Here is a 27245-nt window from a genome sequence, read left to right on the forward strand (position 1 = left end):
CGTCATTGGGCCTTCCCTCGAGATCACGGAAGTTTCAGCTGGTGCCCTATACAACTTTCTTTTCCCTCAGCGAGTATATTTTCAGCTGTCATCAGCATGACAGGAAAAACGGCAGGTTTTTGTTTTAAACCAAGAGCACTTTGATTAAAGTCAGCATTCCTTTATTTTTTATTTTCTTTTAGAGCAAAGAGTTCGCGTTTGGAATTTTGTTTGTTTGTTTGTTTTAAAGACAAACACTGTCATTGGCTATTGGCTTTGAGAAATAATTTGTAAAAGTACCTGCTCTGTGCCAACAAGGTAAGTTTCCTGGATTTTTTTTTCTTTTAATGGGGAAATGTTTCCAGAAGCTGCTTTCACAGAGGGTAAATATTCCCTTTGGTGAGTGAGTGCACTCCTTAGAGATAAGTGTGATCCTCTCTTTGGAGAGTCTCTTGATTAGGGTTAAGGCAGCAGAACTAGGGCGAAAACCAGGAAGCAAAGGAACTTCTTAAGGAAACAAAGTTATGAAAGAAAGGGAGAAGCCACCCGGAAGGAAGACGTAACAATAACAGAACTGTGGGACTGTCTGTGATTCCAGGCTCCTTTCTGATTTCATCTTTTGGATGAGATGGAATTGCCCGTCACTGAGAAACACAAAATATTCCACAAGTGTCACGTTCAGAAAGACGGTAGCAAAGGAAGAACACTGGTAGAGTGATATAATAAGAAATATAAACAGATCGAAGTCCAAACTCATATAAATCATAATCAACTGTATGATTTGCTAATCATCCAAGTCTCTCCATGTCTTAAAAATGACTGCTACATTTTATGGTGTGTCAGGTATGGGATAGGGTCTTCCTGTTGTTCAAAAATTCAACTCAGTAGATTAGGGCTTTTTCTATTAAGGAACTAAATATCAACAACCTTTGACCTACAATGGACCTTACGTTTATAGCACACTCTTACAGTTTACAAAGAGCTTAGCACACCTTCTGTCCTCCTAGCCCGTCAGGCCTGCAGTATTCTCCCCTGCTTTTCAATTTACATCTATTTGGGGCATCAATTATTTGGCACTTGGGTGTTTTTGCTCAGGAAAAACACAGCCCAGTACGTGTCTCTAGCTAGGTCTCCAGGCATAGCTAAGCAGCCCAAGAGTGTCTGCAAGCATTTGTACCCAGAGCATGCTGCTATTACAAGACATATTGCCTGATATCATGCGTGTCAGCCTCTGTCTATATAGTGGCATCTTCTTGTGGATAGTCACTGGGTCTGTATTTATTACTGCTATTTAGTCACTGATTCTTAATCATTCTGGGGGCCCCAAAACTTGGCTCAGTATCTGCCCTTAGAGTTACATAGAGTACACGTGTGGAGTGAATTAATTTGCTGCCAGTCTATTCACTGCAGCACATTTTGCATTTTAACCAGATCACTTAACAACTATTTCTTTCATCTTATTATTGCAAAAACAGAGCACAGTGAGATCTGCCAATTCCAGGCTTCTCCCTCGTGCCCTGGAAATGTATGTGTTCTTATCGGGGGAGGCCATTTGTTCCTGATTAAAAGCTATCTAGACCTTTTACTAGCTATCTAGACCAAAGGAAGCCATAGGTGTGTTTGCCTATGTGTTTCCAAACTTGCTGATGAATTTTATCTGTGTGAGATGTCTTCTCCAGAAAGAAGAGAGGAAAGGAGGGAATAGTTAGGGAGGTGGGAAATGAATCCTGAGTAAATATTTGGTGGTAGGCAGTTTTGTGTAATTATTATCACAATTTAAGACTCAAACAATCCTTCCATGTGACTGTGTTTCTTATTCGCAAACAGTACATCTTGAAGTGTGTAAGTGGGTTGTTTGGGGGGCACATGGCTCATCAGTTGCAGAGACAGAGTTCAAACCCAGTTTTGCTGCCTCCAGGGTCCATTCTTACTGCAGACTACCCAACTCTTCCAAAATCAAAAAGAGACTCCTAAATAAACCAAAAGTCTCAGGGAGGGAAGAGTGTAAATTTTGTTGTAAATAATGAAGCCAGGCAGGAAGTTCTCAGCCTTGCAAAGGGCAGGATGGCAAGTAAGATTTTGAAACAGGCAAGCCTGGAAAAGCCCTCTGATTCTTCCTGCAAGTCCCTCTGGAACCAGGTAAGCCTGAGGGATCCAAGGGCTCAGAAGTCTTCTTCTGCCCTCTGTAAAGTCACTAACTCCCTTTGTCTTTGTGCCTAGGGGTCCTTTTATTTTTTATTTTTTTCCCAGCACTTTCCCCTTTCTCACTTGTATTAGCCATGCCTCTTTATTTTCTATATTTTGATGCTTTGACAGTTAAGGCTTTGCTGATGCCTAAGGGACTGCTGCCCCCAGGCTTAGCCAGCTCCTTGAGGTAGTAAACTGCCCTCCTGGGAGGGTGACTTTTTGAATCCAAATCAACCAATCCAGAGCCCATTTCCCCCAACCACCTCCTTTACTGACACTCTTGTGCCTGGGGGCTCTGATTTGGCTAGAGAGAAACTGCAAAGCCCTGAGGATAAAACCCCCACCTCAAACCCAACCAGAAAGCATGGCAGCAAACCTGAGCTCAAATGAGGGAAGAGGCTCAGTAGCAGGAATCACGGGACACTTCAGACTCTCACCCCAGTGAGATGTGCACATCCAGACTCACTCAGATATCTAGAGTCTCTCTCGACTCAGCGTCTTACTAGCAGACTGGCCTTAAGTCATGTTCAAAAACTCAGCAATTACACCTGAGTCCACCTGACACTTCAAAGCCCTCCATGTGACATAAACGTGATTTGCTGGAATTAACTTAGTATTAACCCATCTGATCAAAAAAAAAAAATGTATGTTGATATCTGCAGAAGCCCAAAACTACAATTTTAAAACCTGACATAACATCTTCATGCTTCCTCCAATCTTTCCTGACAAGGATAACATCCCCATTTCCATATGATCTCATCTTGGTCTCTAGAATGTGCCATATGGATTTCCTTGGGGACTTCGTTCTGTATTACAGTCAATTAAGCTTTCATTGTTCAAAGTTAAGAACTTCCCCTCAATTCATGTAGTATCTTTTTTGCTGGCAGGACATGACCCATAACTGGCTACTCTTTAGGACTTTAGATGCTTTGAATAAAAATGAACATTTTTGCTGGTTGCAGTTCCTAGGATTTTAGAAGGGTTAGGTGATAGCAAAGTGTTTTTAATACTGAGGGAATATAAAATCTTAAGGGGATCAAGACCTTTCACTCCTTAATCCAAAGGAAGCAACAGGTGTGTCTATCTATGTGTTCCCAAATGTTGATAAATTTTATCTGTGTGAGCTACCTTTTCCAGAAAGAAGAGAGGAAAGGAAGGAGTCATTAGAGAAGTGGGAAATAAATGCTGATTAAATATTTGGTGCTAGGTCTTGGATAAACTAGATAATAATAAGAGCAAAATTTAACTGAGTACTTGCTATATAGCAGACACGCTTCTACAACCTTTCCAACATATCTCAGTCATTTAATTTCAGGACAATGCCTATTTTAGATAGGCCTTATTATTTCCACTCTCATTGTACTCATGAGAAAACTGAGGCACAGAAAGGATAAACAACTAGCCCAAGATCATACTGTAAATAAATGAAGCCAGCATCCAAACTGAAACAGTCTGATTTCAGAGCCTTCATATTTAGCCAAAATATGATTCTGCCTCAGCTCAGAGACAAAAGGAGGGTATCTATATCATTGTGAAAGTTGAATTCTGTGACAAGGGCTCCCTTCTAGCCTTGCCATGTAAAGAAGCTCTGCTTAATCTGTATCATAGAGAACACACCATGGCCAAGCGAGTTGCAGTGATCGGAGCTGGTGTGAGTGGCCTGTCCTCCATCAAATGCTGCTTAGATGAAGACCTGGAGCCCATCTGCTTTGAAAGAAGTAGTGACATCGGCGGACTGTGGAAGTTTACTGTGCGTAATTCATACCCTCCCACCTCCACCAACCATAATCTGGCCATTTGCTTTGTCCCTGCCCACGCACGGTGGCTGTAGTCTATCTTGGTGATCATTAAGTGCTTCCCTGGTTGCTCAGTGGTAAAGAATCCACTTACCAAAGAAAGAGATGAGGGCTCGATCCCTGGGTCAGGGAAGATCCCCCAGAGAAGGAAATGGCAACCCATGCCAGTATTCTGCCTGGGAAATCCCATGGACAGAGGAGCCTGATGGGCTGGAGCGTGGTGGACAGTGGAGTCCATGGGGTCTCAAAAGAGATGGGCATGACTGAGCACACACACATGGTGATCATTAAGGGAGCAGCTCATTGCAGCATCACAACTTTGTGTATGGTGTCCTGCTGACCCCATGCAGGATGCAGTCTGATAGGAGATGCACTTGGAGAATTGGCAGGGTAGGGGCGAGAGAATTTGGAGGAAAGAGGAAGAAAGAGTTAAGTCTGATACACAAACATAGGATTGGAAGTTACGATGATTTCTGGACCATGAACTTTCTAAGACAAAGTAGCAGAGTGTGACGTCAGGTAAGCTGAATCTCACTGGTGAATGTGAAGCAGATGGCACCTTAAGAAGGACAGAAGTTGGCATCAGGGGGTGGAGCCCCAGCCCCAAGGCATTGTTCATGTCTTTTGGAGGAGAATTGGCAAGGGAAAGGCTAGAATCCAGACCTTGTTAGGTCTAAGGGGTGGTTTTTACATTATCAGAAGAAGAAGAACCCAGGCACTATTTCTCTTCTTAAGAGTGGAACGTGCAGCCTAGGGCTTATGCTCAAGGTTTGGCCAGCCAGTAGGTGACTTGAGCATCAGGAAGTAGGGCTGGAAATGGCTAAATGCCACATGAAAGGTTGTTGCTGAGCCGTGAAAGACGCCGAGATTCCTGGCCTTCAGAGGAGAGGAATTCAATCTGGGGCCAGCGACGAGGCTTGATTGCTCAGAGCTTTTGTGTGATAAAGTTTTATTAAAGTATAAAAGAGAGAGAGAAAGCTTCTGACATAGACATCAGAAGGGGGAAGAAAGAGTGCCCCCCTGCTAGTCTTTAGCAGGAAGTTATATAGTTAGAGAAAGGAAATGCCCCCCGCTAGTTAGAGAAAGGAAATGTCTCAAAACTCAGAGACTGGCACCAGGCCCCTCACCCACAACATGCATTTTGAGATAACATTGGCACAAGGTGAGTTGTCCCAGGCCATAAAATGATTGGCGTGAATCTTGAAGAAAGGCAGGTTTCCAGGCAAATACATAGTCTCATTAACATAGCTTAAGAGAACATTTGCATGAATAAAACATACTGTTTTGTTCACGTAGGTTCTGAGCCTTAGGCAAACTGACTTGAAGAAAGGCAGAGTCTAGGGTAAATATAGTTCATTAACATAACTTAAGAAAAATATTTCCGTAAGAAAAACTGCATTGGTTAGCTCAAGGTTTGAAAAAAGTTAAGTTCAGGTGGAACCAGGTGTTGTCATGGCAACACAGAATTTTAAAGGAAATCTCCTTTCAATTTTGTATAGAGAAAGGGAAAAAATCTGTCACATGTAGTTTGTTTCTTCCTGCCACTTAAGAGAGAGATAAAAGATGTCTGACATTTACAGCCTATTTCCTCCATTTGGAGACCCCTAGCCTTCCTACCTGCTACCCTCTCACACGTGCCTCTGGCCAGAATTGGTCCTGGTTACTGGGAATATCAGGGTCTTCAGTGGGAATAAAGGGTGTATATATGTGTATATATGACTGATTCGGTTTGTTGTATAGCAGAAACTGACACAACATTGTAAAGCAACTATACTCCAATAAAACAAATTAAAAATAAAAAATAATATTCGTTAAAAGAAAAATACAGGACTTCCCTGGCAGTCCAGTGATTCCAACTTCACACTTCCACCTCAAGGGGCATGGGTTCATTCCCTGGTTGGGAAACTAAGATCCCATATGCCATGAGGCATGGCCAAAAAAAAAAAGAAAAGAAAAAATATAAATTAAATATAATATCAATACTCATGAGCACTAAATAAATTAGCACTATTTAAATTTTGATGTAATTTCTTTTAGTCATACACATATTTTTTTTCCAAAAATGCAATGGTAATATTCATTTTCATTCATTCAAGTATTTGTGATGTCCCTCTCCCAGGACACACAGGGACCAAGATAGACAGGGCCCCAACCCTCCTTAGAATCTAGTGGGGAACAGAAACTGTAAACAGATCTTTGCAATGCAGTGTAATCAATTCTGTGCTCAAAGTACAGGGTACTAGGTTGGGGCAGCAGGTACAACAGCTACCTTGTGAAGATCTATAGGGTTATGGAAAGCTTCTTAGAGAATGTTATGGCAAAGAAAGACACTTGAAGAAGAAATGGAGATTAGCTTTGAACAAGTTCATTAGTGTCTTTAATATAGGTCTTTTTGTTTTGTTTTTGGGTGGCAAAGACCAAGATTAGACAAGGAGTTGAGGAGTCCAGGAGAAAACAGAGGCTGTCAGTGTGTGATGACCCCTTCATGAAGATTGAAATGAGACAGAGAGAGACATGGTTGTAAGAGGATATTGTTGTAGCCACACATTCCAGGAAACGAATTCACTCAGAAGGACAATGCAGATAATGGAGTGCAGTTTATTACACAGGCGGGCCCAAGGCAGAGTCTCCTCTTAGCCAAGGACCCTGACCAGTTTTTGTGAAAACCTTATATACCCTAAGTGTACGTGCTCAAACCCACCTCCCCAAATTCCCTGAAACTAGTCTGAACAAAGGAAAAGAAAGATACAATCAAAGTTAACCCTTCATCCATATGCCTTAAGCCTAGGTAGTTAACAGTAGACAATTATCAATAGGCCTGTGGTCATACCCCAATAAGCATAATAGAATTTATGATTCTATTCAGTTTCACAGATAATTAGAGTATTCTTTTAGGCATGGAGAGTCTAGGTATGAGCCCTGGGGCTCTTCCATCTGGGAGCCTGGTTTTCCAGTTTGTGTGTCGTTTCCATAGATACTGGGCATATAGCTCAGAGTCCACAGTCCAGCCCAAGATGGAGTCCTGCTTTCAAGATGGAGCCTGTTCTGTTTCCTCCTTCAATATAAGTTGAAAGGGGGGGGTTGTTTTGAAATTTTGAGTCTTCAATATTTTAAGTGTGGATAGGAAGGACTCAATAAAGAGAGAGTGATTGAACATATACATAGACAATAACTAGAAAACTTTGTGAGGAATTCCTTAAGCAAAGGCAAGAAGAAGAGGCCCAGAGCCCAAGAGGAGGGAGTAATCATGGCAAGGGAAGAAAAAGATAAGCAAGATGGACCATGGGTCCACGTTCATGGAACTGTTTAAAGACAGTGTTAGTCCTGCAGAGCCCTGTTAAATTTTGTTAGCTTCTTTGTAGTTTGACGAAGATATTATATTTAACAATTCCAACCCCACCAGTGATTTTTTAAATCTATAGCAAGGGGATCCAATGCTAAATTTTCCAGAAACTCTTTGGAATTACACGTGGAATGCTAGCTGCTGGTGATCTCTGTTCTCTTCCTCCTATCCCCCTCAGCCTACCCCATCAAGTTAACTGTGCTTTTACACAGGAAACTTCTAAAGATGGAATGACTAGGGTCTACAAGTCGCTAGTGACAAATGTCTGCAAAGAAATGTCATGTTATAGCGACTTCCCTTTCCAAGAAGATTATCCTAATTTCATGAACCAAGAAAAATTTTGGAACTACCTCCAAGAGTTTGCTGAGTACTTTGACCTTCTGAAATACATTCGGTTTAAGGTAAGATGGCTTGGGTTATGGAAGGTCAATGAATAGGGGCTGGCCCATTCACCAATCTAATTGAAATGGGATGCCTAAGAAAACTTTTTCCTAATTTTCTCTCTATATGAATAAGGCAGATAATAATCCTGCTGTTCATGTTTTACTGAAGTCACTAAAATACTGAATTTCCTGGTTCCTTCTCTAAATCCAAAGTCTCATTCAGGATGAAATTTAGAATTTTTTTCAGAAGAAAGGAAAAATGGATTTTGTTCATGAAACCCATTAGAAAGAAATAACTAGAAGTCTGAACCACAGAAATTATAATGGGTCAAAACTCATTTTCCTAAATTTTTCCAACATTCAGTATTTTAACTCATCTTCTCACCAGAAATAAAAACTGAATGGTTCTTCCTTGCAGTGCAGTCATTCAGATCTTTTGGGTCCTAATCTTTATGACCACTTTTGAGACTTTGCACAAGTTATTTAACTTCTCTAGGGAGAAGATAAACCAATATTGAAAGGCCTTCTAACATGAGACTCACTTGACCCACTTGAAATAACAAACATGGTTACCATACAGTCATTGCATGAAGTCCCAAGATAACTGGTGGAAAACGAGTGTCTGTCTTTTGCTTTCAGACCACCGTGCGCAGCATAACAAAGCATCCTGACTTCTCTGAAACTGGTCAATGGGATGTTGTCACAGAGACAGAGGGGAGGCAGGACAGAGCTGTCTTTGATGCTGTCATGGTTTGCACTGGACACTTCCTGAATCCTCGTTTACCTCTCGAGTCATTTCCTGGTGAGTCATTTCTACTACTGAGAGTACAGTCATGCCTCGTCTTCCAGGTTCTACTGGAAGTTACTGATTTGTAATCGGAAATACTTTCTCATGATTCTAGACAACTTTATGTTCACCCTCAGAAATAATATGTACCAAATAACTTTGAAAGACTGAAGCACGATACAGGTATCAGGGTTTATTATGTACTTATAAATATAAATGCTGATGTTATCATTTAAGTTTTATCATGCCTGTCTGATTCAAGTTTAGTGATCACATAGGGCTCAAAACCATCAGATCTGTCATGAAAAAGGATAGGCTTTGAATTTTATCATTAAATTACAGGTCATTTGAATCAGAAGTGAACTGAAATTCAATAACTTAAAAGAAGTGACAGTATAAGGAAATTTGACAGAATTGTTTTTTAGGAACTAGCCCAGAAATTATACACATAAAGAAATATTGTCACCCTTCAAGATAATCATTTACAGACTTCCCTAGTGGTCCAGTGGTTGGGAATCTGCCTGCCAATGCAGGGGAATGGATTTGATCCCTGCTCCAGGAATATCCCATGTGCTGTGGGGCAACTAAAAGCCCACACACCACAACTACTAAAGCCCATGCATCTAGAGCCCAGGCTCCACAACAAGTGAAACCACTGCAATGAGAAGCCTGTGCACTGCATCAGATAGTAGCCACTCTCACCGCAACTAGAGAAAGCCCACCATCAGCAATGAAGATCCAGCGCAGCCAACAATAAAATTAATTAATTTTTTTAAAAAATCGTCACAATAATAATCCATCCACCTCCTAAACTATCCACACAAAGCAGTTTTAGAAATTCCCCTTTGTAAATGCTTTTGATTCAATAGCACATTCTTTTTAAAAAACTCACAATTGGCAAAACTCCATCTTTTGAGGTCAAATGAGGATTACTAAAATGTAGTAAAGCTACTCTTCTTCTGTTACTTATAAGTAGCCCTAAAGGCAGTGGAGTATGAATTTTTGAAACTTCTCTGGGGAATGAAAAGAACTGTTAAGAAAGGAAGATGTAAAGAACAAAGTTTGTAAATCTTAGCCAATAAAAAATGAAATAAATCTGATGAACCTAATCTCAAATTAACAAGATATTCTATTTTTTAAATGTGTTAGGGATCGAGGGAGACTTCAATATATAATTTTGCAAAGAAGCAATGTTGTAAATGGTGGGCCAGCTTCAGGCTTGCTACTAATCTAGGGGCTAAACAGACAATCACCTGGTACTAAAGGAATATATAACTGACTCATAACAATGTTTCTATGGGGAAAACTTTAATGAGCTCAAAGAAGTAGGGGAAGAATTATTGTAATAGAAATATTGAGGTCCCCCTATGTTTTGCCCTAAAACCCAGATATTGGTGAAGGAAGAAACTCACACATACTGATTTTAGAGACTTATCCTGAGGTGGGGTTTGGTTTATGACCAGACTTTAGAGGAGTCTGTTACATGGGACAGCAGGACAGATAATCCCAATTTCCTCCATGCTGCCAGAGTGAGGCACCTTGGTGAGTGGATATGGTGTAAGGTTTCTGGAAAGTTCCGGTTTGCTGAGTCAGACATAACTCAGCGACCAAACAATAACAACAATGGTTCCCTGCAGACAATGGCCCTGGATAAGTAGCATTTAGCATAATGGTTATGAACAAAGTTCTGGATCCAGACCCTGGCGCTATTTGCATAATCTTAGATAAACATAACCTGTCTAAGCCTCAGCAAAGTGGAAATGCAAATTCCCATTTCAGAATATTGATGAGGATTAAATGGGAAAGACTAAGAAATATAGCCCCAAAGGAAAAAATAACCCCCAAAAAAAAGAAAAAATAACCCCAAATATTGCACATAGTTGGTGAATGGCAGGCAGAAACAGAATGTAAATCTGTTTCCTGTGTGCAGATTCTAAGATTTGACACTGATACAACAAGGCCTCCTCATACTTGGGCTAGACCAATACAACCATGAGACCCTAAAATCTAATAAATAATTTTGGTTCCTTCTTGGGTCCTTCAAAACATTATATGCCAAACATGATTGTTTCCCAGAACATTGGCTTGCTTTATTACTGTGGTTGCTCTTGTTTTAGGTATTTTAAAATGCCAAGGGGGAGAAAGGGGGTGGGATGAATTGGGAGATTGAAATCAACATATATACACTATTGATACTATATATAAAATAGATAACTAATGAGAACCTACTGCATAGCTCGGGGAACTCTCCTCTTCCTCTATGCTCTGTGGTGACTTAAATGGGAAGGAAATCCAAAAAGGAGGGATATATGTATATATATAGCTGATTTGGGCTTCCCAGGTGACACTAGTGGTAAAGAACCCGCCTGCCGGTACAGGAGACCTAAGAGACATGGGTTCTATCCCTGGGTCAGGAAGATCCCCAGAGGAAGGCATGGCAGCCCACTCCAGTATTCTTGCCTGGGAAGTTCCATGGACAGAGAAGCCTGGCGGGCTACAGTTCATGGGGCAACTGAGCGACTTTCACATGACATGACATAGCTGATTTGCTGTAAGGTAGAAACTAACAACATTGTAAAGCAACTATACTCCAATAAGAATTTTTATAAACAAAATTTTAAAATAAAACACTATAATACAGAGCCCACAATAAACTCTGTAAACAACAGCTACTACTGTTATGAATCATGACCTTTTTTGTAAGTTATTATCCACTATCTGAAAATTGCCTGAAAGAAACATGTGATTCCCTAGATTAAGAAGTGTTTCTCCCTCTTAGTTAAGTTATAACCTCAGAGAGCTGTATCCTCCCAGAGCCCACACGGGAATTACAGTACAGGGAGCACAAAGTCCCGTTCTGCAGGTCACGTCTCATCATTCTTCTCTCTCTCACACTCAGAAGTTGTGTAAGAGTGACTCTTTAAACACACATCAGTGGTAATCATTAGTTACAGATTAATGATCACAAATGTCTAGTTATATTTAATCAAGTATTAACAAATGTCATTGAACTTTTGTCAGTGGTGTACACGGACTTCAAATGCCTGGTCTTCCTTCTCCTAAGGTAGTCGCTAAGCATTTTCCAACATATAACATTAGGGGGATAAGAATAAGGTGAATAAACCACAGTAGCACAGAGATATTTGGTGACAAGGCAAGCCAAGCCTTACATCCCTCAGCAGACCCCCTTTTTCTGAATTAGTAGTTTTGATTTACCAAGTAGATTCCTTTGGAGGGAAGGGCAATGCATTATTGACATAATCATTGATTGAGAATTACCTATGCATGCTACACTTTTTCTTGGGTGCCCTACTCAAATAGGCAATTATGGAGAATCTATTATTTGAAAAGCATTGTGTTAGGTAGATACAAAATCTATGAACCAAAGTCAAGCCTTCAGCAAGCTTCTCTCCAGCCAAACCCCAGTAAATGGCTTGAAGCCCCACTCTAATGCATTTGGGGCACAGGCTTTTCCCTCTTCTTGAAACTCTCTAGTGCTTCCCTTTTCAAATTCCTAATCATCTTTCTAATGGCATTCTTCGGGGAAAAAAATTCACCTCCTCCAGGATGCCTGCCCTGGTTCAGTCCAGGCCGATGCCCCATTAGAGCCATTGTAACACCTCCTGTTCTGTGAAACAGTATAGTAGCATGCTTGTCAGCTGAGCTCCAGGGGCAGATGACCTGACTTCTCCAGGCACTGCTACTTACTATATGGACTTGGGCAAGTTGCTTAACCTCTCTGTGCCTTTTTCGCAGCATTAGTAAAACTGAATCATAATATTGTTCACCTTGTAAGGTTGTTGTGAGGTTTAAATTAATTAACATACATAAAGTCCTTAGCAGAGTGTCTGGGACTTGCTAGTAAGGGCTGAATAAATGTTAGTTAGCTATTGTCTATTTACCTATTTCTTGCTCAAGGATGCACTCCCTGAGTTTAGAGACTGCCTTTTATCCTCACATCTCGTAAGCCTAAAACAGGAAACAGTACCTTGAGTTGTACAATGTTGAAAGTATAGGTCATGTAAGGTACAGTTGTTAACCAATTGGGTTTTGTCTCGTGATGGGCCTGCAGGACTCATCTGTGGGGCTTGTCCTTCTCCTGCCCTTGGTTGCAATTGCAGGCCATTCCCACCAATTTTCTGCTCACTCTCAAATAATAAAAAGTCCTCTATCATCTTTTTTTTTTTTTGTCTATGCCACACAGCATGCAAAATCTTAGTTCCTTAACTAGGGGCAGGGATCAAACCTGTGTACCCTGTAGTGGAAACAGAGTCCTAACCACTGGACCTCCAAGGAATTCCCCCAACTTCTCATTTTTATAACTGAAATAGTCTATGTTGTGTAATCGTAAAAACTTACAGTTACCTGTGATGGTGAGGTCTCTCCCCATCCTCAGCCGGTGCCTGCTCTGTGCTGACTGTGGCCGTGGGAAAGAGATGGTGTGCTTGGCTACTCTCTTCCTCTGACTTTCTTCTCTGTTCCTCTGACTCTCTTCCTCCTGCAAGTCCTTTGCCCACCTGCTCCAGTCTCTGGCACTTCCAGAATTGAAGTCAGGGGAAGGACCTGAAGAAGCACAGGGGCAGGAAAGTTCTTTATTGACTGGCACCAATGAGGTGCTAGTTCTTTCAGGCCTCGGTGGTGTTTAGGATCCATGCTTTGTGGGGTTCTCTCCAAGGCTCTGCTCCAGAGACTAACCAGGCCCACTACTAGGGATCTCTCAGTGCAGCCCCTGTTAATAGACCAAGCACTCTGGGGCTGCCCAGTTGACAAGTCCTTCAACCCTAGCTCCTCCCCAGGTCACCACCATACAAGCTAGGTTAAGGTCTCATTGCCAGTCCAGATGGCTACCATGTGCAAAGTCCTTTCAAACTGTCATCAGACAGGCTCTCTCCTACATAGCTTTCATCTGGTCCACATGAAGCATGCATTCCACACTGTCAGCAGTTAAATGAAAAACTTGGTTACCAGCACAGCAAGTTTTTCCACCACCCCTTGCAGGCAACTGCTGTCACAACCTGTCAAGCGTGGGTCACACACCAGTCTCTATGTGCTCCATAGATTCCAAGGGTCGAGGTCACACAGAGGTCTCCCGGAAGCCCCTCAAATCTGGCTTCATGTCAAGGGGACCGAAAATGCCACAGCACTTTAAATCCTTTCCTGAAAGTCTCCTATTTCCAACCTCTGGCCACTTCGACTCAATCCTTGAAAGTGAGTAAGGGGCTAAGGATCACAGAACTGGTCTGCATACACCTTCTTTGCAAATTCTGCCTAGCTGTTTTAGCAGGACCCTAGAAATGTGGCAACTATTGCATTTCATTTTCAGCTTTGGGGTCCTCAGCAGGCAAAGACTCCCAATTAAAACACTGTGTTTTATATAGTAGCTCTTCAATAAATGTAATTGAGTAAATGAATGAATCAGTGACTGGAGAAGGATAAGGTGAGGAGACAGTTTCATCTTTTTACATGAAAATTGCAAAAGTACTTGAAGTATTAGAGTGAGAGGCTGAGGAGTCCTCTAAAGTGCAGAGCACCCCTTTCTGATTCTTTGTCATCTCACCGATCAATGAATCTGAAGGTCGCTGGCCCCGTGGCTGTCCCCTCTGCCACCTCTCATAATTTCCATTGCTGCATCTGTGACCACTGACTCTTTCTAGCTGGTCCCCAAGAAGGGTCCTCCTGCCTGGTGGTTGCTTGGAGCCTAGAGACCAAATTCAGTCCAGAAGCACAGGAGGCTTTACTCTTTGATTGGAGAATGGAGAGGAGTGCGATCTGGCTCTAGAGAATAGCTCTCCAGGAACGACCGTGGGCGGGGCCGCTTTGTAGTGTTCTGTAGTGGGGAGAGGCGGAGTTCTCGCCAGACAGGTGCAGGCATGATGTTCAGGCTCCAGCTCCAGATTGCAGGGCGGAGCAGCATTCCTGCACCAGGTCCACCACCCCCAACATTTTAAATTCAGTGATGTGCACACGCTTCTGCAAACACCCCGGTGCTGAGGAATCTGCACAGTTTAGGAGTGTGTTAGCCGCTCAGTGGTGTCCAGCTCTGTGTGACCCCATGGACTGTAGCCCACCAGGCTCCTCTGGCCATGGGATTCTTCAAGCAAGAATACTGGAGTGGGTTGCCATGCCCTCCTCCAAGGTATCTTCTGGACCCAGGGATGGAAATGGGGTCTCCCACATTGCAGACAGATTCTTTACTATCTGAGCCACTGGGGAAACCCTTTTCATACTAGGAACTTGGGTCCAAAGGGCCAGGTGTGAGGCCTCTGCACGTGGCACCCTGTGAGCAAGTGACACTAGACTAAGCATAAAGGAGAAGAAAACAAGATTAGACTTTATCACCCAGAATGGGCTCTGCCAACCACACATCCCTCCTCTGTCTTTTGTCCTGTTCCTCCTCCTTGAGGGGCATTAGGGGCTCAGATCTGTCTTCTGTGATTGCTTCCTGTTAATTCCAGGCACCCTCACAACCCTGAGTGGAGGACCAGAGCTTCTTCCCAGCTGCCTTTAGATGTGCTGATGGTCTCCAGGCCTCAACCCTAACTGTTCGTATCACTGAGCGGCAATTTTTCTAACCTTTTGGAGACAGAGGACACCAGACAATTGAACATACATGGCCCAAGTATTAGCAAGAGCAAATTTTTCCTAAAAATGCAAGTATCTAGGTCTTTTGCCTGTAGGCAAGCATCCCCCAATGTGGAGGCTCACTGCTGTGGCCTGAGTTTTCCTGGCCACACTTTGTTGTTTTCCAGAAGAGAAGCTTCAGGTCAGAGAGAGGTTCAATTGAGTAGTCAGGGGGATGGGGGGTGTCTGTTGCCCCAGGGTGTCCTTCCACAGGTTGGGGCTCGGGAACCTCTTCACTCAAGGGTGATGTGCCCACAGGCTGATCCCCTGCAACTTCAGGGCAGAGTGTGGGTGTTAGGATCACCAAGTGGGGTCTCTTCAACTAAAGACTGAGCTGGTCTTACTATGCCAATAAAATGGACAACTTGGATGAAATGGACAAATTCTTAGAAAAGTATAACTTTCCAAAACTGAACCAGGAAGAAATAGAAGATCTTAACAGAGTCATCACAAGCAAGGAAATCGAAACTGTAATCAGAAATCTTCCAGCAAACAAAAGCCCAGGACCAGATGGCTTCACAGCTGAATTCTACCAAAAATTTAGAGAAGAGCTAACACCTATCTTACTCAAACTCTTCCAGAAAATTGCAGAAGAAGGTAAACTTCCAAACTCATTCTATGAGGCCACCATCACCCTAATTCCAAAACCAGACAAAGATGCCACAAAAAAAGAAAACTACAGGCCAATATCACTGATGAACATAGATGCAAAAATCCTTAACAAAATTCTAGCAAACAGAATCCAACAACATATTAAAAAAATCATACACCATGACCAAGTGGGGTTTATCCCAGGAATGCAAGGATTCTTTAATATCCGCAAATCAATCAACGTAATACACCACATTAACAAATTGAAAGATAAAAACCATATGATTATCTCAATAGATGCAGAGAAAGCCTTTGACAAAATTCAACACTCATTTATGATTAAAACTCTCCAGAAAGCAGGAATAGAAGGAACATACCTCAACATAATAAAAGCTATATATGACAAACCCACAGCAAGCATCACCCTCAATGGTGAAAAATTGAAAGCATTTCCTCTGAAATCAGGAACAAGACAAGGATGCCCACTCTCACCACTACTATTCAACATAGTGTTGGAAGTTTTGGCCACAGCAATCAGAGCAGATAAAGACATAAAAGGAATCCAGATAGGAAAAGAAGAAGTGAAACTCTCGCTGTTTGCAGATGACATGATCCTCTACATAGAAAACCCTAAAGACTCTTCCAGAAAATTACTAGAGCTAATCAATGAATATAGTAAAGTTGCAGGATATAAAATTAACACACAGAAATCCCTTGCATTCCTATACACTAACAATGAAAAAACAGAAAGAGAAATTAAGGAAACAATACCATTCACCATTGCAACAAAAAGAATAAAATACTTAGGAGTATATCTACCTAAAGAAACAAAAGACCTATACATAGAAAACTATAAAACACTGATGAAAGAAATCAAAGAGGACACAAACAGATGGAGAAACATACCGTGTTCATGGATTGGAAGAATCAATATTGTCAAAATGGCTATTCTACCCAAAGCAATCTATAGATTCAATGCAATCCCTATCAAGCTACCAACGGTATTTTTCACAGAACTAGAACAAATAATTTCACAATTTGTATGGAAATACAAAAAACCTCGAATAGCCAAAGTAATCTTGAGAAAGAAGAAAGGAACTGGAGGAATCAACCTGCCTGACTTCAGACTCTACTACAAAGCCACAGTCATCAAGACAGTATGGTACTGGCACAAAGACAGAAATATAGATCAATGGAACAGAATAGAAAGCCCAGAGATAAATCCACGAACCTATGGACACCTCATCTTTGACAAAGGAGGCAAGGATATACAATGGAAAAAAGACAATCTCTTTAACAAGTGGTGCTGGGAAAACTGGTCAACCACTTGTAAAAGAATGAAACTAGAACACTTTCTAACACCATACACAAAAATAAACTCAAAATGGATTAAAGATCTAAATGTAAGACCAGAAACTATAAAACTCCTAGAGGAGAACATAGGCAAAACACTCTCCGACATAAATCACAGCAAGATCTTCTATGACCCACCTCCCAGAATATTGGAAATAAAAGCAAAAATAAACAAATGGGACCTAATGAAAATTAAAAGCTTTTGCACAACAAAGGAAACTATAAGTAAGGTGAAAAGACAGCCCTCAGATTGGGAGAAAATAATAACAAATGAGGAAAAAGACAAAGGATTAATCTCAAAAATATACAAGCAACTCCTGAAGCTCAATTCCAGAAAAATAAACGACCCAATCAAAAAATGGGCCAAAGAACTAAACAGACATTTCTCCAAAGAAGACATACAGATGGCTAACAAACACATGAAAAGATGCTCAACATCACTCATCATCAGAGAAATGCAAATCAAAACCACAATGAGGTACCACTACACGCCAGTCAGGATGGCTGCTATCCAAAAGTCTACAAGCAATAAATGCTGGAGAGGGTGTGGAGAAAAGGGAACCCTCTTACACTGTTGGTGGGAATGCAAACTAGTACAGCCACTATGGAAAACAGTGTGGAGATTTCTTAAAAAACTGGAAATAGAACTGCCATATGACCCAGCAATACCACTTCTAGGCATACACACTGAGGAATCCAGATCTGAAAGAGACACGTGCACCCCAATGTTCATCGCAGCACTGTTTATAATAGCCAGGACATGGAAGCAACCCAGATGCCCATCAACAGATGAATGGATAAGGAAGCTGTGGTACATATACACCATGGAATATTACTCAGCCGTTAAAAAGAATTCATTTGAATCAGTTCTAATGAGATGGATGAAACTGGAGCCCATTATACAGAGTGAAGTAAGCCAGAAAGATAAAGAACATTACAGTATACTAACACATATATACGGAATTTAGATAGATGGTGGCGATAACCCTATATGCAAAACAGAAAAAGAGACACAGAAGTACAGAACAGACTTTTGAACTCTGGGGGAGAACGTGAGGGTGGGATGTTTTGAAAGAACAGCATGTATACTATCTATGGTGAAACGGCCCACCAGCCCAGGTGGGATGCATGAGTCAGGTGCTCTTGCCTGGTGCACTGGGAGGACCCTGAGGAGTCGGGTGGGGAGGGAGGTGGGAGGGGGGATCGGGATGGGGAATACGTGTAACTCTATGGCTGATTCATGTCAATGTATGACAAAACCCACTGAAATGTTGTAAAGTGATTGGCCTCCAACTAATAAAATAATATTAAAAAATAAATAAATAAATAAATAAATTAAAAAAAAAAAAAAAAAAAAGACTGAGCTGGTCTTGCAGGCTGCTAGTTTTCCAGGTTTTTAGGAGCACCCAGTCTCTTAACCAGAATGGGTAGAGAGCCAGGTCGATGGGTGGGGTAATCACCTGGTTACCTCCCTGGAGGGCATACTTTAGTTGTTCCATTTCAAGTTAAGTTTTCCCTTCTCTGGGGCTTGGGGGGTGGGGAGTGGGAGGTGGGGGGTAGTGGGTGGGTCTACCACACATGATTTCAAATGCACTTAACTCTAACTTATCCCTTGGGGCTAACCACATAGGGAGTGAGGCAATTGGAAGCTACCTAATCCAGTTTTCTTGAGCTTCCTGACACAGCTTGGCTAAGGCCCATTTCAAGCTCTGTTTAGATCTTTCTACTCTCTCCAACAATTAAGGCCTCCAAGCTAAAAGCAGGGTCTGCCCACGACACTCATTATCCCTTTCATCATTTGAGACCCAAGTACTGGATCATTATTGCTTAGAAAGGACCCTGGGAGCCCAAACCTGGGAATTATTTATGTTAATAATGCTTCTGTGTGTGTATGCTCAGTTGCTCAGTCATGTCTGACTCTTTGCAGGCCCAGGGACTGAAGGCCGCCAGGCTCTTCTGTCCATGGAATTTTCCAGATAAGAATACTGGAGCAGGTTGCCATTTCCTACTCCAGGGGACCTTCCTGACCCAGCGATCGAACCCACATCTCTTGTGCCTCCTGCATTGGCAGGCAGATTCTTTACCACTATTGCCACCTGGGGAGCCCTAATAATGCTTCTATCCACCCAGAAAAAGAGTCTACTTGCACCAAGAGATACCTGAAATTGCTGGGCAGAGTGCCCAGCATGACAGTGAAATCAGCCTGCCAGTCTTCCCCAGGATATGTTCCTCTGGTCTGAACAGGCTTTATCTGGGGACCTCTGAGGGGTCTGGTGTTGGGGTTGTTCATTGTGCAGATCGAGCAGGTCTCACCTATCTGACTGAGTATACTTCTCGCGCCAGAAGTGACCATGAACTCAGAAAACCAATTATATACCCATAGTGAGTTCCTTCAGAGAAGGCAATGGCACCCCACTCCAGTACTCTTGCCTGGAAAATCCCATGGATGGAGGAGCCTGTAGGTAGGAGGTAGGCTGCAGTCCATGGGGTCACTAAGAGTTGGATACGACTGAGCGACTTCCCTTTCACTTTTCACTTTCATGCATTGGAGAAGGAAATGGCAACCCACTCCAGTGTTCTTGCCTGGAGAATCCCAGGGACGGCGGAGACTGGTGGGCTTCCGTCTATGGGGTTGCACAGAGTCGGACACGACTGAAGCGACCTAGCAGCAGCAGCAGCAAGTTCCTTATATACCCATAGTACGAGCCCGCTGATGGTTTGACAAGCTGCAGTTTGGGAAAAGAACTATTGCCTACGTTCATTACCTAGCCACCCGTGGCCTCCTAGATCTCTAGTGAATCCCTGTTTCCAGGTGTGTCTAATTCTTCGTTTGTGCAGATTGAGGAATCATTGGATGGATCTGGCCTTTGAGGTATGGGGATGTGGGGGGAATAGTTGTCAGGTTACTGGATCTGGGGCCACCCTTTGGGCAATTGCACTCATCTTGTTGTTTCCCTTTATTACCTCTGCATTCTTCTCTTGGTGACCTCTACAGTGAATCACTGCCACATTTTTTGGAAGTTGTACTGCTTCACTATGCTTAAGCCATTTTCACTTGTTTATTCTCTGCAGCAGACATGCCTCTTTCCTTCCAAATAGCCCCCTGTGTGTAGGGTGGCGTACACATCCTGGGATTCTGTGTGAACACCGAAGATCTTCCCTGTCCCAAAGGCTCCAGCAAGGCCTTTTTGACAGAAGTCCCTGGGGTAGGCTTCTTGCCTCTAAGACATAGGCCTGGGAGGTCTCTGCCTATCCTGCCAGGCTTTTTTCCTTCTCTCGTAAAGCTGCTCCGGTCCATGAATCATTCCTCTTTGGCATGTGGGAGAGGCTCATTTCCTAGGTCAGGGCAACTGGAATAGACCATGTCTATGTGGCTTCTGTATAATCATGCTCCAGGGGCCCTGTTTCTGTGGGTAGCAGGATTTAGCCTGTCCATTTTTTATGGTAACCACTGGATTGTCTAAAAGCATAGCCTGAACTTGAATTGACTTTCTGGGAACTAGCCAAAGTCTGAACCTGGTATGGAGTTCATATAGTGATCGGCTGACCAAATGTTAGCTTCTCAGCTTTCTTTGGCCAGATGTAGTAACTGCTACTTCTGGGAGGCAAGGAAGCCACCTCTTAGCAGTTTGATCTAATTGTTTAGAAACATAAGCAACTACCTGAGTAAGGGATCCCCAGTTTTTGAGCAAATACCCCAAAGATGATTCCCTTTATCTTATGAATGTAAAGGTCAAAGAGTTTAGCTAAATTTTGGAGACCCAGAACAGGGGCCTGAAGTAATTGCATTTTCAGTTCTTGAAAGGTCTTTTCACATTCTGAAATGCATTCAAAAAAGTCATCATCCTTTCCTTTTAATTTGTCATAGAGTCCCAGCTATTAGACCACAGTTAGGAATCTAGATGTGGCAAAACCCAGCCATCCCCGGACAAACCCCTAAGCTGTCTTCTAGTTTTAGGAGGGGCAAGGCTGTCAATGCTTTCTATACTTCTCTTACCTTCTGTAAGAATGAAGCCTAGGTAAGTCACCCTAGTGTGTGGTATTTGAGCTTTTTCTTGGATACCTTATATCCTTTATCTCCCAGGTGGTTCAGGGTGGTTACAGTGTTTTCGTCAGAGGCCTCTTCAGTAGGGCTGATGATCACAATTTTGTCTACATTGGAGGAGGGTTCCCTCCTCCAGGTATAGATCTTTAAGTCTTTAGTTAAAGTCCACCCAAGATGGTGGAGGAATTTTTGACCCTTTAAGACAGGACTGCCCAGCGGTATTATTGTTTTCAATACATGTAAAGCATCTTTTAAATCTGATACAGACTTCCAGGTCCCAGGGGACAGTAGAGTAACCAGCAGTGTGTAGCATTAGAGTCTACTAGATGTATATCCTCAGCAGCTTCACTGATGACCCTGGGGTCCTGTACCATACATTAATTCCCATTGGGTGTCTTTATGAGGAGAATGGAGGTATTGTATGCTGCTAGGCATGTTCTAATAAGGCCCTGGACAGTTAGGCCATGTGACAGGGCAGTACCCAACAAGACTTCCCAGTGGAGGGGGTACTGTTTTCTATTGGGTCATTTATATACACATTTTAGATGGATTATCATGGAACTGGCTCCTACAGCTTATCCCACACATCCCTGGGCTCAGACCTCAGATTTATTCCAAGGAAATTAACTTGCTCTGTCTGGGAAGGTTTGTCATCAGCCATTATTAACATTATCATCTTGTGCCCTTTGTCTAAGGGGATACCAGTCTCCAATTTGTTTCCCATTAGGTGTATAGTCGCCCCCAATTTATTAAGATATCCCTTCCTGGCAAGAGTATGGGGTGTGTGGGAACATACAGAAAGGAGTGGATGAGCCTATGTTTGCCCACTTTACACTCTGATGGTCCTATGAACACCCATTCATGGGCCTTCCCTGATAGCCCCATAATTCTACATGTCTTGTGACTGAGTGTTCCTGATTTGATGTTCAGAACTGAGTAGGTAGCACCAGTGTCAACTAAGAATTTGACAGGCTTTCTCCCTCTGTCGAATGTCCACTGGGGCTCCTGGGGTCAGCTGGGGAGCCAGTTTAGCAGCTTCCTGCCCCCATCATTCTTTTGTTTGGCATTCCCTTCCCATGACTCAGGATAAGTGGTAGTATAGATTTGGAGGCATTGCCTGAAGTACCTGAAGGAAGGCCAAAGGTTTTCTGTTGACTCTTGATTGATTTCCCTAATCTTTTTCCAATGGACAGGTTTCTTTCCTACAGAAACATTCCTGAGTCAGGGGGTGATACCCAGAAGCTTCCAGTTCTGCTGCACCCTAATGAGCTGTCCTTCCGTATGGCAGACATTTGGTTCCCCATAACTTAGATGTTCTGTTTTGGATTTGTTTCACACTATCAAGGGGAGCAGTTGAAGTGATTTGTTGGCACACAAATTCTACATGATTTGACATAAAAAGACTACAACTACTCCTAAGACTTCCATTTCAGGAAATTTGGAACCAAACTGTTAATGGATTCCTCAAAAGACTAAAATGGGAGGTGTCAAAATGGCATGGACTCCGATCTAACTGGGGGTTAGACTGACCCTAGTGAGTCAGTCCCCAACAATATTCCTGCCCAAAATCATTCAAGCCAATAAGAATGAAACCAAGTCAGATCAAAAGTAAAAGTAAGTTTTATTCTCTCATCTGAGAATGGAGATGTGTGAGATTGTGCTCTCAAGAACAGCTTTCCCCAACAGGCCGACTCTGGGGCTGCTATATAGGTACCTCATTAGTGGGAAAGAGTGTGGAGATCTTAAGGGTCAGGCACAGCCACGCTGCTCATGGCTCCAGATCATAGTGCCAGGTGCAGCATCTCTGCCCATGGCTTCTGCCACCATCTCGAATTGAGGCATCCTGCACAACACTTCTGCACGTGTTCTGTGAGCTAAAGGATGAGGCGCAGCCTTTTCACACTTGGAACTCTAGTCTGAAATGCTGGGTGAAAGGCCTCTGCACAGGATATCCTATAATCAAGTGAAACTAGACTAAGCACACAGGAAGAGAAAAAGGTTAGACTTTATTACTCAGATTCCACTTTTATTTCTTGGGAGTTGTTAATGGACTTTGCCAGTGACAGCCACCACTGTAAATAACTCTGCTTCCACTGTCACTTCAATTCTTAGTTTTGTATGAACCCACAGTTTATATCTGTTATAGATGCCAATAAGATAACTACCAAAAAAAAAGATTATAAGAAGAAATATTTGGTAGCCCTTTTCATATACAGTATATAAATATCATAATAGTGATACTTCTATTGACAGTATTTGGGGCTTGAAAGATCAGTGAGAAATATAAATATAAATAACAAAAGAATAAAGTTATAAGTAAGCATATAGTATAATAAAAAAGTAAGTGTATGCATGCATGCTCAGTTGTGTCCAACTCTTTGCAACACCGTGAACTGCAGCACACCAGGCTCCTCTTTCCATGAGATTTCCCAGGCAAGAATACTGGAGTGGGTTGCCATTTTCTACTCCAGGGATCTCTCCAGCCCAGGGATTGAACCCAGGTTGGGAGGTGGATTCTTTACCACTGAGCCACCTGGAAAGTTCAATAAGTGTGTAATAAAACACAAAGTAAAATAAGCGCTAAGTAACAAGCCTAAATAACAAGAATAATTATTTACATGAAAACATGCTACAAAATTTCTTTTTGCAAAAAAGGAGTTTTAATTCAATTTGTAAATATATTATTAATGTATTCATAAATCACATTCTGATAGAATATACTGTTGGGTAAAATAAAGCATCAACAATTTATTGGGTTGTCCAGTAAGTTTGTGTGGGTTTTTCCATACAATCATCCAGAAAAACCCAAATGAACTTGGCTAACCCAATGCTTCTTGTCTAGGATGTTCAGGGTCATGCATGAGATGTTTCTTATTATCATCTACAGTAAGCTTTATTTCCCTAAGTAATTGCTTTAAAATGGAACACACAGAAATATAAGTTCTCCTATGTTTTTAACAAGGCATGTTGTCCTATACCAATATCTGGGCTTACAGTATCCAGTGGGCTAGCAGATGGTACACTGATTCCACTTCCTGCAATTGGCAGTGGAAGCAAACGGCTGCCCTGTTTCTGAGACACCCCTTTTCCCAAAGATCCTGTGCCTGCCAACTAAAGGAGTTATAACTCTAGATATTTCTGATCCCTCCTTCCCCCCAGGAATCCATAAGTTTCAAGGCCAGATCCTACACAGCCAAGAGTACAAGATCCCAGCAGGCTTTCAAGGCAAACGCATCTTAGTGATTGGTCTTGGAAACACCGGAGGAGACATTGCCGTGGAGCTCAGTCGAACCGCAGCTCAGGTACACCATCTCTGAATCTGCACTCCCACCCCTAGCATCACTTCTGGGGTCCGGAAGGTGGTATTCAAGGGTATAAAACACGCTGGCCAAAATATGTGGAAATTATGTGGAATTGCTGAATTCCACATTTGCTAAATTATGTGGAAACAGGGTAAATGGGAAAAGAAAATCTTGAAAATCCATAAAGCCTTTCATGATTCATGCTTTACAGAACTGAACCATCTCCAAGAAGGGTCAAGGAAAACTGTATGGATCCCAAACCATTATGTATTTTTCAGAGGAGCTCCTGGAACAAGGTCAAATGGGCAAATTGCTCTGCCCACATCAACTATCTTTCTTTTACATACTCTCAGTAATTCTGGAAAAACTCCCACTTACAAAGAGAAAGGGGAGTTTGTTTTCTGAACATCTCTTCAATTAGGAGTCAGATTTATACTTTGTTTTGAGGTAAAAGCACCTCTTACTTTGCCCAAGATGTATACATAATGATTTTAGAAATCCCAAGCATAGGTTCACCAATTAGGAATCTATTCCACTTTATCATAAGTTATAGGACAATGATTAGATGCGGAAATAGTAGATTTTTGTTTAATTCAGCTAAAATTGCTATCTCAAAACTCACTTTAAATTCCATATTATTTATGTAAAAAATTGCCAGATAAACAGCACATATCTACTATTCTTTAAACATGATGAGAATATTTAACTGATACATAGATTAGTCAAAGTGATTATGAAAACAATGACAGCAGTTGGAATAACTAGTCATTTGTAGGTAGTGTTAATCATTCAGTCATGTCCTACGCTTTGCAACCCCATGGACTGTAGATCACCAGGCTCCTTTGTCCATGGAATTCTCCAGGCAAGAACCCTGGAGCAAGCTGCCGTTCCCTTCTCCAGGGGATCTGCCTGACCTAGCAATCGAATCCAGGTCTCCTGCATTGCAGGCAGATTCTTTACCAAGTGAGCCACCAGGGAAGCCCAGTCATTTGTAGATCTGTGTACAAATTCACTAGTCCTCTGTTGTTATAAGACCAGAATGTTATAAGACCATTTGAAATATATTGAAGAAAAATACTACAAAATGATGTACATGTATTTAGCCTTCTTGCCTTATTTTTAGGTACTTCTCAGTACTAGAACTGGTACCTGGGTTATCAACCGCTCTTCAGATGGGGGCTACCCATTAAATATGATGGTTATAAGAAGACACCACAATTTTATTGCACAAGTTCTGCCCTCCTGTATTCTGAAGTGGATTCAAGAGAGGCGCCTCAATAAAAGATTTGACCATGCGAATTACGGACTAAATATTACTAAGGGGTATTTAATTATATTTTTATTTAATGGTAAAGTTATTTAATCAATATTTCTCATTCTCTTTAATTCAGAACTTAAAATGTCCAATAATTGTGACTTTGCCTTTGTTTATCCTTTTCTAAGCTTATTTTCTTAAGATAATGTCCATCAGTACCACAGAAGGTCTTGAAATAGGAGTATTCTCTGTCTGGTAGCAGACTAGTAAATGAAGAAAGAAGGATGGAAACTTTATTTCCAGTTTGAAAATCAGGATTAAAATGGTCTTGAGTGTTCTCAGGTTGGCTACCATTCACAAGTAAATAATAGCACCAGTGAGCACAGATGGTCACCTCTCACTAACCTTTAATAAATGTCCACACTCGCTGAATGATTAGAAGTATGAATTGCCAAAAGGAATTCCTAGAATTATATATTTTAATATACATCTGTATAGACCTACACACTGGCAACAAAAAAGAAAACCTTGGAAATGCATATAAAGTTGTGATTTTTATTAAATGCTTGACCCAAATATTTTTTCTTTGGTAAGATGGCTTTCACTTATGGAAAAAATTAATAACAATGAATGATTCAATATATAAATTTTATAGACATCTTTTCTGCTGCAATTAGGTAGAATGATGCTCATAATGAAAATATGAAAGTGTTCATAAATGAAAATATGTTCACAATGAAAATCCATTAGTAAATAGATACAAGTTTTTTAATCCAAAAAGTTTTTTGCAATTTCCTCTTTGCCAAATGTCAATCTTTGAGGCCTGGGTGATGTGAGATCCAAAACTGATTATCAAATGGATTGTCATATACTTGATCCTGACATTGCTCCAGAAATTAATTCCAAGGGAGAGAGAATTTTAAACCGCACAGGAAAAAATAGGTTTAGTCAATTTCTACATGCCTTCTACTGGGAGCAGGAAAACAAAACTTGTTATAGAAACAGCAAGTGACAACTTGAGAATAGACAATTAGACATTAGTCAATTTACTCCCTTGACTTGCCAGGTAATTATTTTGAACTAACTAAATAAATCATTTGATAAGTGTCTCATAAATATAGCTACAGTGAATAATTTTCTCCTCTGTGTCAAAGGAAAAAACCAAAAAAGATTGTGAATGATGAGCTGCCAACCTGTATCCTCTGTGGGACAGTCACTATTAAAACCAGCGTGAAGGAGTTCACAGAAACCTCTGCTGTCTTTGAAGACGGGACAGTGGAAGAAAACATTGATGTTGTGATCTTCACTACAGGATACACATATTCTTTTCCCTTTTTTGAAGAACCTCTCAAAACCCTTTGTACAAAGAAGATATTCCTATATAAGCTGGTTTTTCCCTCAAACCTAGAGAAGACAACATTAGCTATGATTGGCTTCATCAGCCTTACAGGATCCATCTTAGCAGGCACAGAGCTCCAAGCACGATGGGCCACAAGAGTATTCAAAGGTACCTGGACTCTACTTAAAGCCCATTGTGAACTGAGTCTTGAAATCAGTCCCTTGAGATTTATCTAAAATCCAACAAATGTGAGCTAAAGTACCA

At 41.7% G+C, this 27245-nt stretch overlaps 1 protein-coding gene across 2 annotated transcripts in view; it reads left to right on the forward strand.

Moving 5' to 3' along the window:
• Positions 1 to 27245, forward strand: part of FMO4 (flavin containing dimethylaniline monoxygenase 4) — a 40691-nt gene continuing 13446 nt past the window's right edge. Inside the window, exons 1-7 of one of the 2 annotated variants that reach the window (XM_065935700.1) lie at positions 1 to 297; positions 3775 to 3916; positions 7518 to 7706; positions 8328 to 8490; positions 24245 to 24387; positions 25511 to 25710; positions 26797 to 27149. In XM_065935700.1, the coding sequence (XP_065791772.1) occupies positions 3785 to 3916; positions 7518 to 7706; positions 8328 to 8490; positions 24245 to 24387; positions 25511 to 25710; positions 26797 to 27149 (1180 nt within the window). In that variant the 5' untranslated portion in view covers positions 1 to 297; positions 3775 to 3784. The remainder of the gene's footprint in view (positions 298 to 3774; positions 3917 to 7517; positions 7707 to 8327; positions 8491 to 24244; positions 24388 to 25510; positions 25711 to 26796; positions 27150 to 27245) is intronic. The other variant, XM_065935701.1, reaches the window with a different exon arrangement.

Source organism: Muntiacus reevesi, chromosome 5 (assembly GCF_963930625.1).
Source record: "Muntiacus reevesi chromosome 5, mMunRee1.1, whole genome shotgun sequence".
NCBI classification, from domain to species: domain Eukaryota; kingdom Metazoa; phylum Chordata; class Mammalia; order Artiodactyla; family Cervidae; genus Muntiacus; species Muntiacus reevesi.